Source organism: Lipophrys pholis (genome assembly GCF_963383615.2).
Source record: "Lipophrys pholis genome assembly, chromosome: 8".
NCBI lineage: Eukaryota > Metazoa > Chordata > Actinopteri > Blenniiformes > Blenniidae > Lipophrys > Lipophrys pholis.
In genome coordinates this window covers 3,264,022-3,280,225 of record NC_137630.1, presented here as the reverse complement: position 1 = coordinate 3,280,225, position 16,204 = coordinate 3,264,022, and the positions used below count along the sequence as shown (strand labels likewise).

Sequence of the window (16,204 nt, the reverse complement as noted above, 5' to 3'; positions counted from 1 at the left end):
AGACAAGTAAGACGATTTTCTAGATGAAACCAGCCTGAGCAGCTCTATCTAGACAGTAAGACGATTTTCTAGATGAAACCAGCCTGAGCAGCTCTATCTAGACAGTAAGACAATTTTCTAGATGAAACCAGCCTGAGCAGCTCTATCTAGACAGTAAGACAATTTTCTAGATGAAACCAGCCTGAGCAGCTCTATCTAGACAGTAAGACAATTTTCTAGATTAAACCAGCCTGAGCAGCTCTATCTAGACAGTAAGATGATTTTCTAGATGAAACCAGCCTGAGCAGCTCTATCTAGACAGTAACATGATTTCCTAGATTAACCAGCCTGAGAAGCTCTATCTAGACAGTAAGGGTTAGGGTCCAGGCCAAGGCTAAATTGTGAAGCCTGGGTCTGGAACAGAGGTCGGGTGGTCCCCAACCTTCACTGGGTGTTTCGACTCTGAACCACAACCCCCTCCAGTTGGTAGGTCAGCAGTGACTTGCCAGGCCGCTGCCTCCCTCCTCCGGACTCTCAGTGTCCTCTCTCTTGTGCCAGAGCTAACAGGAGGCTCCTCTCTCAGATACTTGTCCCAGTCTGCAAATGGCTGCTTCAGCTTGCAGAGCAGACTCTTTTTCAGAATGACGCTTCTCCTCTCGTTGAAGGTCCAAATCTAAAGAAAGGCTGAATAGTTGATCCAATAAAATCTGAGTGTCTAAACATATTCACACTGCTCAAGTTCACTTTATTGTGGGGCCACTGCATCTGTTCTGTTGTCCGTGTTACGTTTCATATATGGGCTGACAAACTAAAACTCAAGTCGTTTCGTTAAAAGCAGTGGCAGGAAGCATCTCTTGTGTAATTCAAATCAAAGAAACATGTGAATAACCTTTATTTGGCCTTTAGATTATCACCTTTTCTGCCTATTTGGTCATCAGATCCACCCCTGAAGTGATCTCGAAGTCTCTGAGGAGGACATAAAAACAAAAAGAATGACACATGTCCAATTTAATAACTTCTTCATACATGTATGAATAATATATATACATGCAATAATTCAAGCATTGAAAAACAATCCTCACTCCCATCCTCATCTGGATGAGTTCCTCTTCTCCTCTGGATCAGGATTCTGTTTCCTCAGTAGTCCTTGATTTAAATAATGCATGGTGTTAGATTGAATGCACAGCATTCTCCAATATAACGAGTAGAAGACATCAGTACAATTGAGACAAAACAATATGGTAAATAGTATCTTCACCTCTCATTTTAAACATGATCCTTCTTCTCAGCCGAGTAGATTTGCTCAAAAACAAATTAAACTTTACACAGATGCCGTTAGATTTACACAAAACCTTTTATATCTCACGTTTAACTACTGCCAAGAAATCCCAGCCCGCAGCATCTCAGCCGGCCGTCTGGATCCACAGTCACTGAAAACATCGCAACAAATCTTCAAGTAAATGGGATCTGGAGATATCGACCTTGTGTCAACATATTAAACAACTTTATTCTCATCTAAAACAGCATTCTCTTAAACAATGATACTAATAGTTCAGATCTAGTTCTGAAAGTTGTGTTTTCTCCTCCAGTATCTCTTACAAATGCATTATGAGTCATTTGGCTTCCCAAGCCTGCACAAGCCCGGTGTGTATTTCATGCAATCTCAGCGAGATGTGCACTATGAACTGGATCAGTACTTGGTCTCCGACTGATGACGTTTCATAAGTTCCTGAGAACCCAAGTATGGACAAGTACGCGTATTGAGAAACGGCCTGAGTCTCCTGCTTGCTGCTTTTCACTTCAACTGAGAAATGCTGAGTTTCCAAAGTCTCCTCTTGGTAAGAGAACCAGAATTAGCTCCATATTACTGGGTCCCCGTCCTCACTGAGACCCTCACTGAGACCCTCACTGAGACCCCCACTGAGACCCCCACTGAGACCCCCACTGAGACCCCCACTGAGACCCCCACTGAGACCCTCACTGAGACCCTCACTGATCAAACCTGTGAAATATTAGGCCAATCAGACCATGTTCAGATTATTTACACTGCGCTTCCTGTTTTATGGCGACCATGGCCACAGCCATACTCTCAAGTGGCGCTTCGACTGAGAGTCATCATATAGTTGTGATGAGGACCTGAATGTGATGGAATGTGCCAAGTGTGAGGCACATTGCAGCTTGTTCAGACTATATACAGCAGGGTTCGAGGGCCAGTGTCCTGCACGTTTTAGGTTTCTCACAGTTGCAATATAATGCAATATATATAATGCTAATATAATGCATAATGATAATACGAGGGCAGGAGATAATTTAATCGTGATCACAGAGCCGGTGCTGCCGTGCTCCTGCACTGTCCTGTCAGCTGCGTCGGATATTTAATTTAGAAGCAGTTTTCCATTGTCATTTTCTTTCCACACTTTTCATGGTAACGTCATTGTGACTGACTTCAATTCCAGGTCCTGTATGGAGTTATGACTGCAAGGCTGAGGTCTGCATGCGGCTCCACTATGAGGCGCCCCATTATTATTTTCTACCCCAAAGAACTTCTTTATAATAAAGCAATACTTTCGGTACATCAGTAACTTCTAAACAAACGACATACTACTGTAAATGAAAGCTTGGATTTTTTAGCCATAAAATGAGCCTTTTAACGGCTTCATGTGAAAGAGAACTTTAATCAGTGTGTTTACCTAGGTTACCATGGAAACGGCTGTAGAGCAGCGTTCTATCATTCTACACCTCCATTCCTCCATGTTGAAGCTTTTGATTCCGACACGTCCAGAAATAAAGTGAAAGGAGCAGAAATCCACAATGTAATGCCCAAATGTTGATAAATAAGCCCCAAACTCATTCAGGTGTTATTATTTTTATTCTTTTCTCTACGGCCACTCCGTCGCTCCGGACCAAAGCAAGACGGAGGTGAAAAAACCCAAATAGAGCGACAAGGAGACTCGATGTTTTCTGGCTCTTTGGTCTGCATCCGAGGTTCAGGCCAAACTAGATGGAGCGACCCGGATCAAACCGATGTCACAGTCAGTCTCCTGGTTCCTGTATGAGCACTGCATTGATGAAATCAGTGATGTACAATGTTTTGGAGTGACACAATGACGTGGCTCTCACTTTGCTCCACTGACAATGGAAAACAACCGGTTCTTTGGCGGTGCTCAGTTAAGAACTGGCACCGGCCCAGAACTAGAACCTGGTTCTTTTTGGTGGAAAAGCCCTAACGGATGGCTGAAGCATTAACATATAGACGCAAAACAGCCAAAACCACTAAAATGTCTCTGTTAAGGTTAAATCAACTAAAAAGAGCTTTGATAAACTTAGGAAACTTTTCAAATCCAACATAAGACACAGCTTTTGTATTTTTATCAAAACTAAAGCTTTATGTGTCGAGTTGGGTTCGACTTGTTTTGTGGCTTCAAATAAAAGATGTTTCTTGGTTATAAAGGGTGTGGACCCTCGAGCGAGGCAGAGCAGCTCGCACTCTGACTAACATCTGAGGTCCATGCAGGTGTTTGGAGGTGAAATGAGCTGATTGGTTGATTCACACTCGGGCTGTAAAAAATGACGTGGTATTGTGGTATCAATCATCATGACTAATCTGATTCAAAACTTCAGACATTTAATCTATCGACAGTGCAGAAAAGTCTCTGACAACACATTACGGGACGTTTGTCCAAGTTGACTTGTCGATCCAGTAGGGACAGTCAGAGAAACCAGGTCGATATGGAAGAAGCAGTTGGCCCTCTTGATTCGGAATTTGAGTAATAAAAAAACCCCAAGACTATTATAGTATTATACACACTCTGCAGGAAGGGGTTCTCTTTTCAAGGAATCACTTCCAGTTTAAAATACCAAATTAACAAGAAGCAAACGTGAGTCAGGGATTCTGTTGACTGTTCTCAGCTGCAGCAACAATGTCAATAAGGAGTGGTCAGGTCTCCTGTAGGACAACGTCAACAAGGTACTCTGTCTTAGTATCTGCTGAGGAAGGACAGACAGGAACACGTTCATCTCAAAGCTTTGTTTTGAAAAACATGAACGGTTACAGGTGTTTCATAAACTCGTTAAGTGCAGAGATGTTCCTTTCTTTCTTCAATCTGTTTGCTCATGCAATATGAAATGTGATTTACTTTGATTATAAATGAATCAGCTAATCAAAGTTGATCCACAGCAACCCTGTGATTGATCGGATTGAACATTTTATTCGTTTGACAGCATCAATTCTCTTTAAACTTCCATCACATGCTGATTTCACTGGTTCTGATGAGCCGTCTGGTGTTTCTCCTCCAGGAAGCTGGGAATGGACATCTACTCTGGGACCTTTGCACTGATTGGAGCGGCGTCCTTCCTGGGAGGAGTGGTCCGGATGACCATCAGTCTGACGGTCATCCTCATCGAGTCCACCAATGAAATCACATACGGGCTTCCCATCATGATCACTCTCATGGTGCAGCGTTACTCTTTCCCTCTTTTCCACTATTAGCCCTTATTTCGGTCTGAATTGGTCCTAAGACAATTCGAATCTGAAACTTTTAAGTATTTATCTTGATTCATCTGATTAAACTGTTTAGCTGAATGACTCAAACTAATGTGACGTCACATTTCCTCAATCTTCCAGAAACAATCTAAAAATCCTGGATTGATCAGTTCAATAAACAGAAATCAATAAATGAAATAAAATAAACAAAACTAAGAACAAATCCATTGTTTCAGTTATGTTGAATTTTTGATGTTTTTATGAGAATACGACTTTCAGATGGCGATTGCATTGAAAGACATCAGATCCATATCTGATTTGTTACTTCATGTGATCTTGGTCTGGGTCTGCTGTGCAGCATTCACACTGTCACAAAACAGATGGGATATGGGTCACTTGTGTGCAGAATATTGGAATTGGCTCGGCTGCAGTGGGAACATAGCCTGAAAGTGTTCTCTGTTTGTGATCAGGTCGCCAAATGGACTGGAGATTTCTTCAACAAGGGGATCTATGACATCCACATCCAACTGAGAGGAGTTCCTCTGCTGGAGTGGGAGACCGAGGTGGAAATGGATAAGTAAGACTGGCTGTTGGAGCTTGTTCTCTTTGTGCCTCCACAGAAAAGTGTCTCACTACATACATACACATATACATATACAGACCACAACAGCTTGGTCTGTTTAGTTGATCCTCTGTGCTTCCTGAGTTCAGATAATTAATCCTAATCAGACTCATTTTTCCAGTTATTTCGCGCACAAAACAGTTTTTTTTTTTTTATTGTAACAAACATAGTGTGTTTAAATGTTTCATCAACGTTTTAAGGTCTTGAACAAATCTGAGGTATTAGCGGTGTTTTTGCAGGGCAATGCAGGTGCATGGTGTAAGCCAGGTGTCAAACACCATCAGAGGATCCATTCCTGCCCACAGGATGACATCAAGTGTAAAAAAATACAAATTCAAACCTTTCTACTGAAAGTATCTACTGAGTATCAGAGATACAGCTAACTGAGACCTGAGCTGAGAGATCTGTGATCAGGTGTTAAAGCTGAGTGACTTGTTGTGAAATCAAAGTCATGTTGTGAGACCGAGTCCATCAGAACATACATGTTAAAAGGCAACATTCCACATTTTACTCTATTTGGCACCAGTTAAAGTTAAAAGGGTCATATTATGCAGCTTTTCAACACTTTCACATGGTCTTGTTGGTCCAAAACATTGTATTCAAAGTTTACTGCCCCAAATCCAGCTTTTCCTTTATATTCAGCCATTTGAATATTGGATCATAGGAGCTGCATTCAGAATCTGCTGTGTCTGTGCGAGCTGGACTGGCTCCACCCACACATGCCCATCTTGGGAGGAGGAGGAAGGACTTCCTCTCGTGGTGCCATGTGCCAGAGCAGAGCTGCCTAATTGTGGGAGGAGTCAAAGGGAGGGCCTACCTTGATTGGGATTGGCTAAACCCCCGATGACACTATATAGGGTTTGATTTCTGATTGGCTGGTTGGAGCAACACACTTTTTAAAACCTGAAACAAGCCAGGGAGAGAGAGGACAGACTGTCTTCACTTCTGGGGCGTCAGTCCAGGTATGGGGACGATTAGTACTGCTGGAAAACCTTTAGACGGTGAATTTTGCGTCATAATACCCCTTTAAAGTTCAGCTCTGTATTGATTGATAATAACTTTTTAAGCTGTTGAAGTTTTCTAAGAATAACTGCACTAAAACAAATGACACATTTGGAGTTGTCCCACACTTTGTGTTCAGATGTTGCTCCGGCATGTTGCTTCTTTTTTTTTTTTTTTGATCAATGTCTTTTGATTGTTATTTAAAACACTGTTAAACATATCAAATAAAGCAGCCTACATCTAAATGACAAAGTTATATCAAACATTTAGTATTCAAAGTACAGAGCTTGTGCAAGTTAGGCAAATTTGTCAGGAGACACACTTTCAAAGGAAGCAATAAATGGTGGCCAGGTCCACCACTGATTATAACTCACATGAGACAGACTGATATGTTACTTTCTCTAAATGTAGGAGAAAATGTAGTTTCTGTTCATATTTGAAGCGATTTTGAATTGTTCTGGTCTGCATGTGTCATCACTGTGACACTTTTGCTTTTGACCCAAAGCCTATTTTACAATTATCAATCACACTTGCAAAAAAATTCAGTCGTCAGAATATATTTTTCAAACATAAACAATGCAAAAATACATTTAATCTCCTCTCATAACTTTTTAGAATGAGTTCGTCTCAAGATTTAAAAGTGGAAAAAACAACGGCTGTGAAAAAGCCTGATCCCCCTGATCCTCCGGATCCTTTATCAAGCGCTATGAAACAATCAGCGCCAGACAAAATGCTGTACGCAAACTCAACAAGAGAATAAAAACCACACAAGAAAAACAAGATGAAAAAAGGAAGTACAGAACACACTCAGCCTGTGGCGTCCCCAGGCGAGGCAGAAAGTCCTTCTCGTGTCCCATCTTCAAGAATTCTGAGGAAATCTGTGTGAACCGTGCTCACGTTTGGATTGTGACATGTGTGGTTGTTTTCAGGCTGACAGCCAGCGATATCATGGAGCCCAACCTCACCTACGTCTACCCTCACACACGGGTCCAGTCTCTGGTCTCCATCCTGCGCACCACTGTGTACCACGCCTTCCCCGTGGTCACTGAGAACCGGCAGAACGAGCAGGACTTCATGAAGGGGAACATCCTCATCAGCAACAACATCCGCTACAAGGTGAGCTTCTCACCCTGAGACCTCTGGACATGGAGGTCTAGGTGGGGGTGGGGGTGGGGTGGGGTGGGGGGGGGGGGGGGGGGGGGTTAATGTGATGATGATGACCAGCACGAAGCAAGGGAACCGTCTACATTCACTTAAAGTCAGACGCAGCTTCGTACGCCTCGTCAGCAAAAAAAAAAGCTCTGGAAAACTGTTCGTTGCATATTTATTACTCTACTTTCATTGTGTATATTTTCTATGTTATATTCCTGATATATTCATATTATTTAGTTTTTCTTACCTTTGTACTTCTGTGTGTTAACCTCTTCGGTTCCCCCTACATCCAGAATAACCCCCCCGGGGGGCCAATGACAGGATCTCTAATCTAATCAGATGCAGCTTCAACTTCAATTTGTACATTACAAGTTCTTCTTCTTTATTATCTTGGCACGTTTTATTAAACGTGAAGATGTTCATAAACAAGTTTATTGTTTGTAAACCATCTTTTAGGGCTGCACAATATATCAGAAATGTATGTTTATCAGGAAACTCACATCTGAACATGTTTGTGTGCACGGTGCGTTCAGGCTCCCCATGTCAACAGATTGATCCAGTCGGAGGAAGTCCTGCTGCCCCGGATCATATTTACTTCATTATGTCAACATCACATCAGACATGTTGGTCACAGGAGCAGAGAAATCAAACAAACAAAAACAAACTGATTAAAACTGGGTCCAAGAGGAGAAAAGACACTGTTAGTATGAAAGACTAATATTCAACAACATTTTGGAATGTTTAACTAAAGTCATTCTTTACTGTTATTCTCCATAATATAGATGAACTGTTTCAGCTAATGACAGGTTTGTAGTCGTATGTTAGTATTGGTATTATCATTATTATAATTTTTTTTAATTTAACAAGAAGTATTCTGTGTTTCTAATAGATTTTGTGTGTCAGTGAACCATTGGATTGGACTCGGCACCTTTTCTACGATGTGTTAATTTATACATCACTCAGTATATCATGATCAATATATAAGCCTTTCATCAGCTAAATTTACATTTTATATTTAATAAATATTCCGTCACATCCACTGTGGAGACATTAAGTTACAGAATTTCCCTGACATAAGAAGTGTGAATTCTTGTGGAAAGGCTTTTTGTTTGACTTCCCTTCATGTAAACAAACTAACTAACTCACGAAGTAACTAACTAGTCAAACTATTTGAATCCCCTTGGGGAGGTTTCTTTTTCCACCTGGACCATCCTAGTTCTAAGAAGCAGAGGTGCGGCCGCGTCCCGGCGCTCGGGGAGCTGATGGGGGTCGGGGGTCCTGCTCAGATTTCTTTGACTCTGTCGTATTGTCAGACTTGTTTGCTCGTGTTGTTCCAAATGTAGAAGTCCAGTGTGGTTTCCCGAGCGGGTGAACAGTGGCGCCGCTGCCAGTCCATGAAGTCGTACCCGTCCAGCGAGTTAAGAAACGTCTGTGACGAGCAGAGCGCCATGACCAGACCAGCAGAGGACAGAGAGGACATGCTGCAGGTCATGTTAGAGAGGAGGTAGTGCACGCAACACACACACACACACACACACACACACACACACACACACACACACACACACACACACACACACACACACACACACCTATAAAAAGAAAAACATTTGAACATCTCAGTAAGGCGGTATATAATTCACTTACAGTGTGAAAGTAACTGTTTTATTTAAATAAATATGACCTGCCGCCCCCCAACCCACCCTATATCTCATCAAATACTTTATACCATATCTAACTCTGGACTAAAATCTGGTTTCAGATCTAATTTACAACATTTTCTGCTTCTGACGTCTAAAAATGATGACTGAGCAGCTCCTGAACTATTACATTTAGAAGGAATATACACGTTTAATCTGTCTGGTTTCTTCTCATCAATGAATAAAAGTTATCCTTATACACATTAATGGGGGGGGGGTAAATTGTGCATTCTAATGCATTGTGTATAAAAAGATGTATACTATATATATATGAATATAATACAATATATATACAAAGAGGTATACAAAATAAATACAAAATAAAATTTAACTTCAGAAGCCACATACAGTCCAGTTTCATCTTGAGTGGCTGGACTGGTAAAATAAAACCATAATAACCTTTGAGTTTACGGGATGTGCAGGATGAATTTTGCCAGATCACACAATTAGTACTAAAAATTACAACAATCTTAACATACAGTCAATTGTAATGAAACATTCTGCTGCAAAATACAGTGAAATGTAGGGATGGGAATCGAAAACTAGTTCTGACTGAGAACCGGTTCCAATTGATCAATTCCATGGGAATCGTACACCTTAAATGTGTTCGATTCTTCTTAACGATTCATTTCCAGCACGACGTCAAGTCGCGTTGTGGTACGTTGCATTACGTCACTCTGCGACGCAGAACCTCCTTCAACCAGGAGAAAGTTGAAGGAAGAAGGTCTAAAGTGGGAGACGATAAAGGACTAAATAATAGGACACGTTAATACATGTTCCTCTCACCAGGTCCTGAATGCACAGAGTCCACAGCCTCTCGCCTCACAGCCACAAGGTCCAGTTAAAACAAAAAAAAGGTCTCGGTGCAAATCCCGGCAGGAGCCTTTCTGTGTGGAGTTTTCATGTTCTCTCTCTCTCTCCGTGTGCTGGTTCTCCTCTGGTACTCCGGTCTACTCTGATAGTCAAAAGAACCTGTACCGTGACTCCCTGAGCTACACCCAGCCTCCATCACCTCCCCCTGAGCTACACCCCCGGCCTCCATCACCTCCCCCTGAGCTACACCCCCGGCCTCCATCACCTCCCCCTGAGCTACACCCCCGGCCTCCATCACCTCCTCCAGAGCTACACCCCCGGCCTCCATCACCTCCCCCTGAGCTACACCCCCGGCCTCCATCACCTCCTCCTGAGCTACACCCCCGGCCTCCATCACTACACTCCCGGCCTCCATCACCTCCCCAGAGCACCACCCTCTGTGGCTGCTGAAGAAGTCCATTTGGTGAAGAAAGGTCCTGTCTGAGGACGAATGAGGGACTTTTAATAAGTAGAAATATGCTAGTAGATCCTTCACTATATAGAGCCTCTAGTTTTCATACCAAAGTAAACGATCTACTAGAGTAGGTCTACTGTGTAGACATACACAATCAGGTAGAGATCTACTACTGTATTTCTATGTATTAGATCATTCTGTGTTGAATATCCCCTCAAAAAAACCTCCAACACAGTATCAAAACACAGCATGTTGTGTTTTCAAAACAAACTACATACTACTTCTAATGGCGCTTCATGTGAAAGAGAACTTTAATCAGTGTGTTTATGTAGGTTGCCATGGAAACAGCTTTTAGAGCTTCGTTCTATCATTCTACACCTCCATTCCTCCATGTTGAAGCATGGGGGAATTCACGCTCATTCACTCATTCACGCGTTATTTTTATTTATTGTTTCCTCTATGTCCACTCCGGGGCTCCAGACTAAAGCAAGACAAGAAAAAACACCAGTAGAGACAAAGAGACGGAATCTTTTCTGTCTCTTTGGTGCATCAGAGGTTCAGGTCAGACTAGATGGAGCGACCCGGATCAAACCACTGGTACAGTCCGTCTCCTGGTTCTTCTACGAGCACTGTCAGCGCCAAATTGTTGAAATCAGTGACGTATCACGTTTTGGAGTGACGTAATGCCGTGACTCCCACTTGGCTCCGTTAACGGTGGAAAAAGAACCGGTTCTTTGGCGGTGCTTATTTAAGAACCGGCCCTGAACTAGAACCTGGTTCTTGTTGGTGGAAAAGCCCTACCAGAGGTCATTTTCACACCTTCAGGGACCCTAAAGGGGCCGACCAGCTCTCTCCCCAAAACATGACTCCACCACCTCCGTGCTGACGTTGCAGCCTTGTTGGGTGGTGGTGACCTTCCACCAACCATCCACTACTCCATCCATCTGGACCATCCACCCATCAGTGAACAAGACGGTTTGAAAATGAGTCTTCATGTATGTCTGGGCTCACTGCAGCCGGTTCTGCTTGTGAGCACTGGTTAGGGGAGGCCTTGTCCAAGGCATTCAACTATTTGAGGCTTTTCGGCAGCAGAGATTCTTTTTCTTTCCCATGTTGCTTGAAACTGGTGTTCTGCTTAATAATGAGGAACATCCTTCTTCTGTAGTTTTTCCTTTAATTGGGTTCACCTGGCAAACTAATTATCAGTCTGAGATGGAGTTCAGTGATCCAAGCAGCCCTGACACACAATACCTTCCTCAAGTTTAATTGAAGAACAAATAATTGAATCTTGATGACCCTTGCATGCAATTTGCATAATAATTTGGAACGTGGTGTGGTATGAAGAGCAGCGCTGAGATCTAACAGGACCACAACAGAGACCAGGGCCCGGTGGTTCAAAACTCCGTTATTGTTTAACCAGCCGTTAAATACATTTACCCGATCGTTAACTTTACCAGCACTGTTCTTGTTGTTCTTCTTGTTGTTCTTCTTGTTGCGGAGCAACACAGCCTCATACAGACCTCTCCCTCCGTGGCCACAAGTAAAGAATCTTGCGGCCAGAGATTAAATAATCTGGTTCCCTTGCTTTATTCATTTGAGGTAACGACTTATTATCTCGTTCCCACGCCGTTGTTTCTTTTTCTCTATGGCCACTCAGTCCACTTTCTATATCGTTCTCTCGGATCAAAATTTTAAAAAGATGCAACCAAAACTACATACAGACTACATACAACTAGATACATCACAATCACACTGCTGCACCAAGCGGCTCACACTTCATTCATGTTACCTGATGTTTGTCTAACCACCTCCACACTGTTGGGCATAAAGTGAAGCACTCTCATCTTTACTAAACTTTGCTATAATACTAAAATAGTTCAAATTGTTCAGATTGTTAACATGTGTAGAATTATTTGCAGATACACACATGCTGTTGATACATTTATTTATTTATTGTTCACCAAATAAGTCAGGGAATACCTGTTTTCCAGCACATTGAGAAACAGTATTATGTGTACTGTACTGCAGTCACTATTGTACTTACATCTACTCCTTGTTTCTTTGAGAGTTTCTCTCTCAATTCACATTCTGAAGTCTTTTCATTGTGGTTTGGTTTTGCTGGAGAACGAGAGCCAATGTAGACAGACTGACTGGCTGAATGTAGTTGGACATTGTGTTGTCTTACTTCCTGATTGAAGTGGGGTGTTTGGCCGGGTTTCACACATATCAGCTAATTGGTCATTTTAAATGTCCCTGTTCTGAAACATGTGACTTTATGTGAGATTGTTGTGTCTCATGCAGAGAACCGTGTTCTGTGCATTTAAAAAGTGCCATTTTGAATGTCCAAATGTGTGTCAAGCAGAAAATGTGTTGAGTTTTGGAGACTTGAGAGGTTTTGCTCTGCGTGTGTCATTCTGAATCGCTGTGCTATGCATTCACTTTATCGTGTTAGCGATTGGAAAATAACTGTAATCAGATGTTTTTCTTCATGAGTCTGAGGTTTTTTGAAGCTTCTCTGTCATATTTCAGCAGAAGAAAAGCTTTGGGTCTATTCCTGATCAGGTGTATGTGGACCTGTGTGAGTTGTTTGAAGTATCATTCACAAATAATGTACAGTTCTACTTGAAAAGCTGAAGTGTGAATAAATACCTGCTGCAGTTGAGAGAAGCTGACACTAGAGGGCGCACTAACTCCACAGCAGAGAGATAACGTTCACTCACTCCTTCTTATACCCAAACATAAACTCAAAACCCACAACTAGAAATAAATGTGCAATAATAATTTCACCTCTCAGATGTTTCTGGGGCAGAAATGACATTTTATGTTTTTATTAAAAAATCTATTTAAGGCATTTTACTGACTTGAATCTTGAGAAATCCAGTGGAAGAAGACAGAGATGAGTCTGAAGATACGTTTGCAGGTTGTGTGAGTTTGTGGCCTGAACACTGGACTTGTGTTTCTTTTCTTTTGGAAAAGAAAGAAAGAAATGCTGTCGTTTCTGTAGGAATCTAAACATGATGTAGTTTTACAACAGTGGGTCTTACTGGGTTATGAGGATAAAACAAATCTATTAGATGAAGCAAATCATGTTTGTCTACTTAAATGACTCCAAGGCAGATAGGAGTATTTTCTTTTGTCTGGTATTTCTTTCAGAGGTTTTAACTTTGCAGTTATGAACTGGGTAAACAAACAATATTTCCTGCGTTCAAAGACTGAAGCCTTCCTAGTGACTCTGCCCTGTAAATGACCTTTCTGTCTGTTGTAGACCCGCGTGTTGCTCTCAGGCCTCGGATCATAACCCTGTGCTCTGATCTGGACCCTGTGTACAGGCAGGCGCCGTACCCAAACCTGTATCCAGACCAGTCTCCCAGTGAGGAGTGGACCATGGAGGAGCGCTTCAGGCCGCTCACCTTCCACGGACTCATCCTGCGCTCTCAGCTGGTCAACCTGCTGATTCGGGGTGTCTGCTACGCAGAGAACCAGTCGGTCAGTCACACGTTCACGTCTCTACATGAGCGTCTGAAAGAGCTTTTATTCACCCGGGATGTTCCCTGCATCTCTGATGACAGAATGCCACGCAGCTCAGACTGTCGTACGCGGAGATGACCGAAGACTACCCTCGGTACCCGGACATCCACGACCTGGACCTGGCCCTGCTCAACCCGCGCATGATAGTGGTACAGCTCAGCACACGTTTGCTCCGCAGACCGGTCGCTGCCGTCCCGGTGTGTTGAATAAAGATCTGTGTGTTTCCAGGACGTGACCCCCTACATGAACTCCTGCCCCTACACCGTTTCACCGAATACCCGCATCTCCCAGGTCTTCAACCTGTTCCGCACCATGGGCCTGCGACACCTACCAGTGATCAACGCCACCGGGGAGGTGAGTCCTGACGGAGGGCTCCACCCTGCTCCTCTGGTACAAACTCTTCATCACCGTCTGTCTTTTTCAGATTGTTGGAATTATCACGAGACACAATCTGACCCACGAATTCCTGGTGGCCAAACTACGACAGCACTACATCACGATCTGACCTGTGGACGTCGCACCGAGCCTCATCCTTTAACCCTGGAAAGGTTTCTCAGTGTTTCGCTGTCTCTGATCCCATACGGCCATTTTTTAACCTGAAACTAACTCTCTGCTTTACAGAACGTCCGACATCGTGATTCAGTTCGAACAGGAAAAACAAAAAAGGGAAATACTTTCTAATATAGCTTCATTCCCCACATCAGACTTTACTGGAGAGCATTAAAGCTGCATAATGAAGTGAGACAAGTCCTCAGCTCTTCTCTGAGGTCTGATGTTGGCTTCACTGGCCAGTCAAAGTTTCATGTGAAAACTGATGAGTCAGAGGGAGACAGAGCGTACCCTCCCTGTGGGAATCTGTTTCTGACGGTAGATCCTGTCAGGACGTTAAGATCACATGGAGACTGGATCAGCAACCAGTAGTAAACATTTATTCAGGTAATTAATACATTTTCGTGATCCGTCACACACACACACACACACACACACACACACACACACACACACACACACACACACACACACACACACACACACACACACACACACACTACTCAAGGACAAGCAAAGACGGGAATCAAACCGACAACCCACTTCAGCTGTTCATGTCTCCTTTTGCTGGGAACCAGCTTAACTCTTGTTAAATGATCATGTTCTCACACGGTCTGATGGTCTCAGTCGGTCGGTTCTCCAGTGTAGCTTTGACTTTTCTTTAGTTTGACTTTGCTCTGGTGTGAAAGTGACCTCATGCTTCTGCTCACAGGCCAAAATCAAAACATTTGTTCCTCACTTCCTTCATTCCCAGGACTTTTCTTTTCATCGTCACTGTTGCACTTTTATCATTTTCTCTGTTTTAATTTAAGGTGTGATTACTGGGTTATAAATGCACTAAACGTGTCCTCGTGACCCGTGTGGACTTCTGGTTGTGGATCACAAGGTCATAAAGTTCCTATTCATTTCTATAAATGCATCATTCTGCGCTGAACAAATGTCCAGTTATTTCTGTTGTCTTTCGTCCAGGTGACCGTTAAACTGCCTGTTTTAGTTCAAACTAACCAATTTTAGAAGATTAACAGTAAAAATCCACCTTAAGAAAACTTCATATCGCAGCTGCTTTGTGTTTGTAAAGTCTTGAAATGGTTTTCAGGTCCAATCCTCTGGTTCCTCATTCCAGTTATTTTCCTCAAATATGAATTAAAGACAGTTCTTTGGTGTGTGTATCTGTACAGAAAACTGATGTTAATAGTATATCAATGTAAAGCAACGCACACTATCTATTCTGTGTATTTATTTTTTCTTCTTGAAATTCTTTTTCAGTTTCCGTGACCATATGATTCCTCAACAAAAAACAACATTGTCGCCGTGAATTAAAGCATCTTAGAGTTTAAACAGGTCACAGAAAAACAGCTTTATTAGGTCGGGGCTTGTTTTCTCTTTTATTTCCTTCATTTTGATTTACATTTCCATAAGATCTTAGATTGTTTTGGTTTTTATAATGATTGTGTATTATCAGAAATGTTCAGTACAGAGAGAGACATCGTCTTTCCTATGTGTTGTCCACCTGCCGTCAATAAATCAAACGTTTAAGCTCATTATCAGCCCCCGAACAGCGAAAACATAAAACCGATGGCATTTCACTGCAGTGTGACTCACGTTATCTCCAACCTCCAGCAGAGAGTCAAGCACTCATTCTCCTTGTTCAAGGTGACATTTACCCTGCAATCCGAATTCTCCAAACAAAAGTATGTGAATCCTGTGGAAACTTAGAAATCTGCGTTATTTTTAGAATAACATGTGATTTGACATACATCAGCCAGTGGTGTCCCTCCCTGGTCCTGGACATTATCCTGTAGGATGCCCTGATAAACTCCTTTTACCCAGGCAGTAAAGCAACCCCAAACACCTTACTTGGGGGCTGGGGGGGGTTTCCCATCGGTCCCATCGGTCCCCATCAGTCCCATTGGTCCTCATCC

General features: G+C 42.6%; 1 protein-coding gene across 1 annotated transcript in view; it reads left to right on the top strand.

Annotated features, from left to right (window-relative positions):
* clcn6 (chloride channel 6) overlaps positions 1-15,822 on the top strand; it is a 39,864-nt gene extending 24,042 nt beyond the window's left edge. The window contains exons 16-23 of the mRNA XM_080469640.1: positions 4,276-4,432; positions 4,933-5,039; positions 7,016-7,202; positions 8,582-8,742; positions 13,535-13,691; positions 13,775-13,882; positions 13,962-14,087; positions 14,158-15,822. Of these exons, the coding sequence (XP_080325766.1) occupies positions 4,276-4,432; positions 4,933-5,039; positions 7,016-7,202; positions 8,582-8,742; positions 13,535-13,691; positions 13,775-13,882; positions 13,962-14,087; positions 14,158-14,238 (1,084 nt within the window). The 3' untranslated portion in view covers positions 14,239-15,822. The remainder of the gene's footprint in view (positions 1-4,275; positions 4,433-4,932; positions 5,040-7,015; positions 7,203-8,581; positions 8,743-13,534; positions 13,692-13,774; positions 13,883-13,961; positions 14,088-14,157) is intronic.
* Positions 15,823-16,204: the final 382 nt, after the last annotated feature.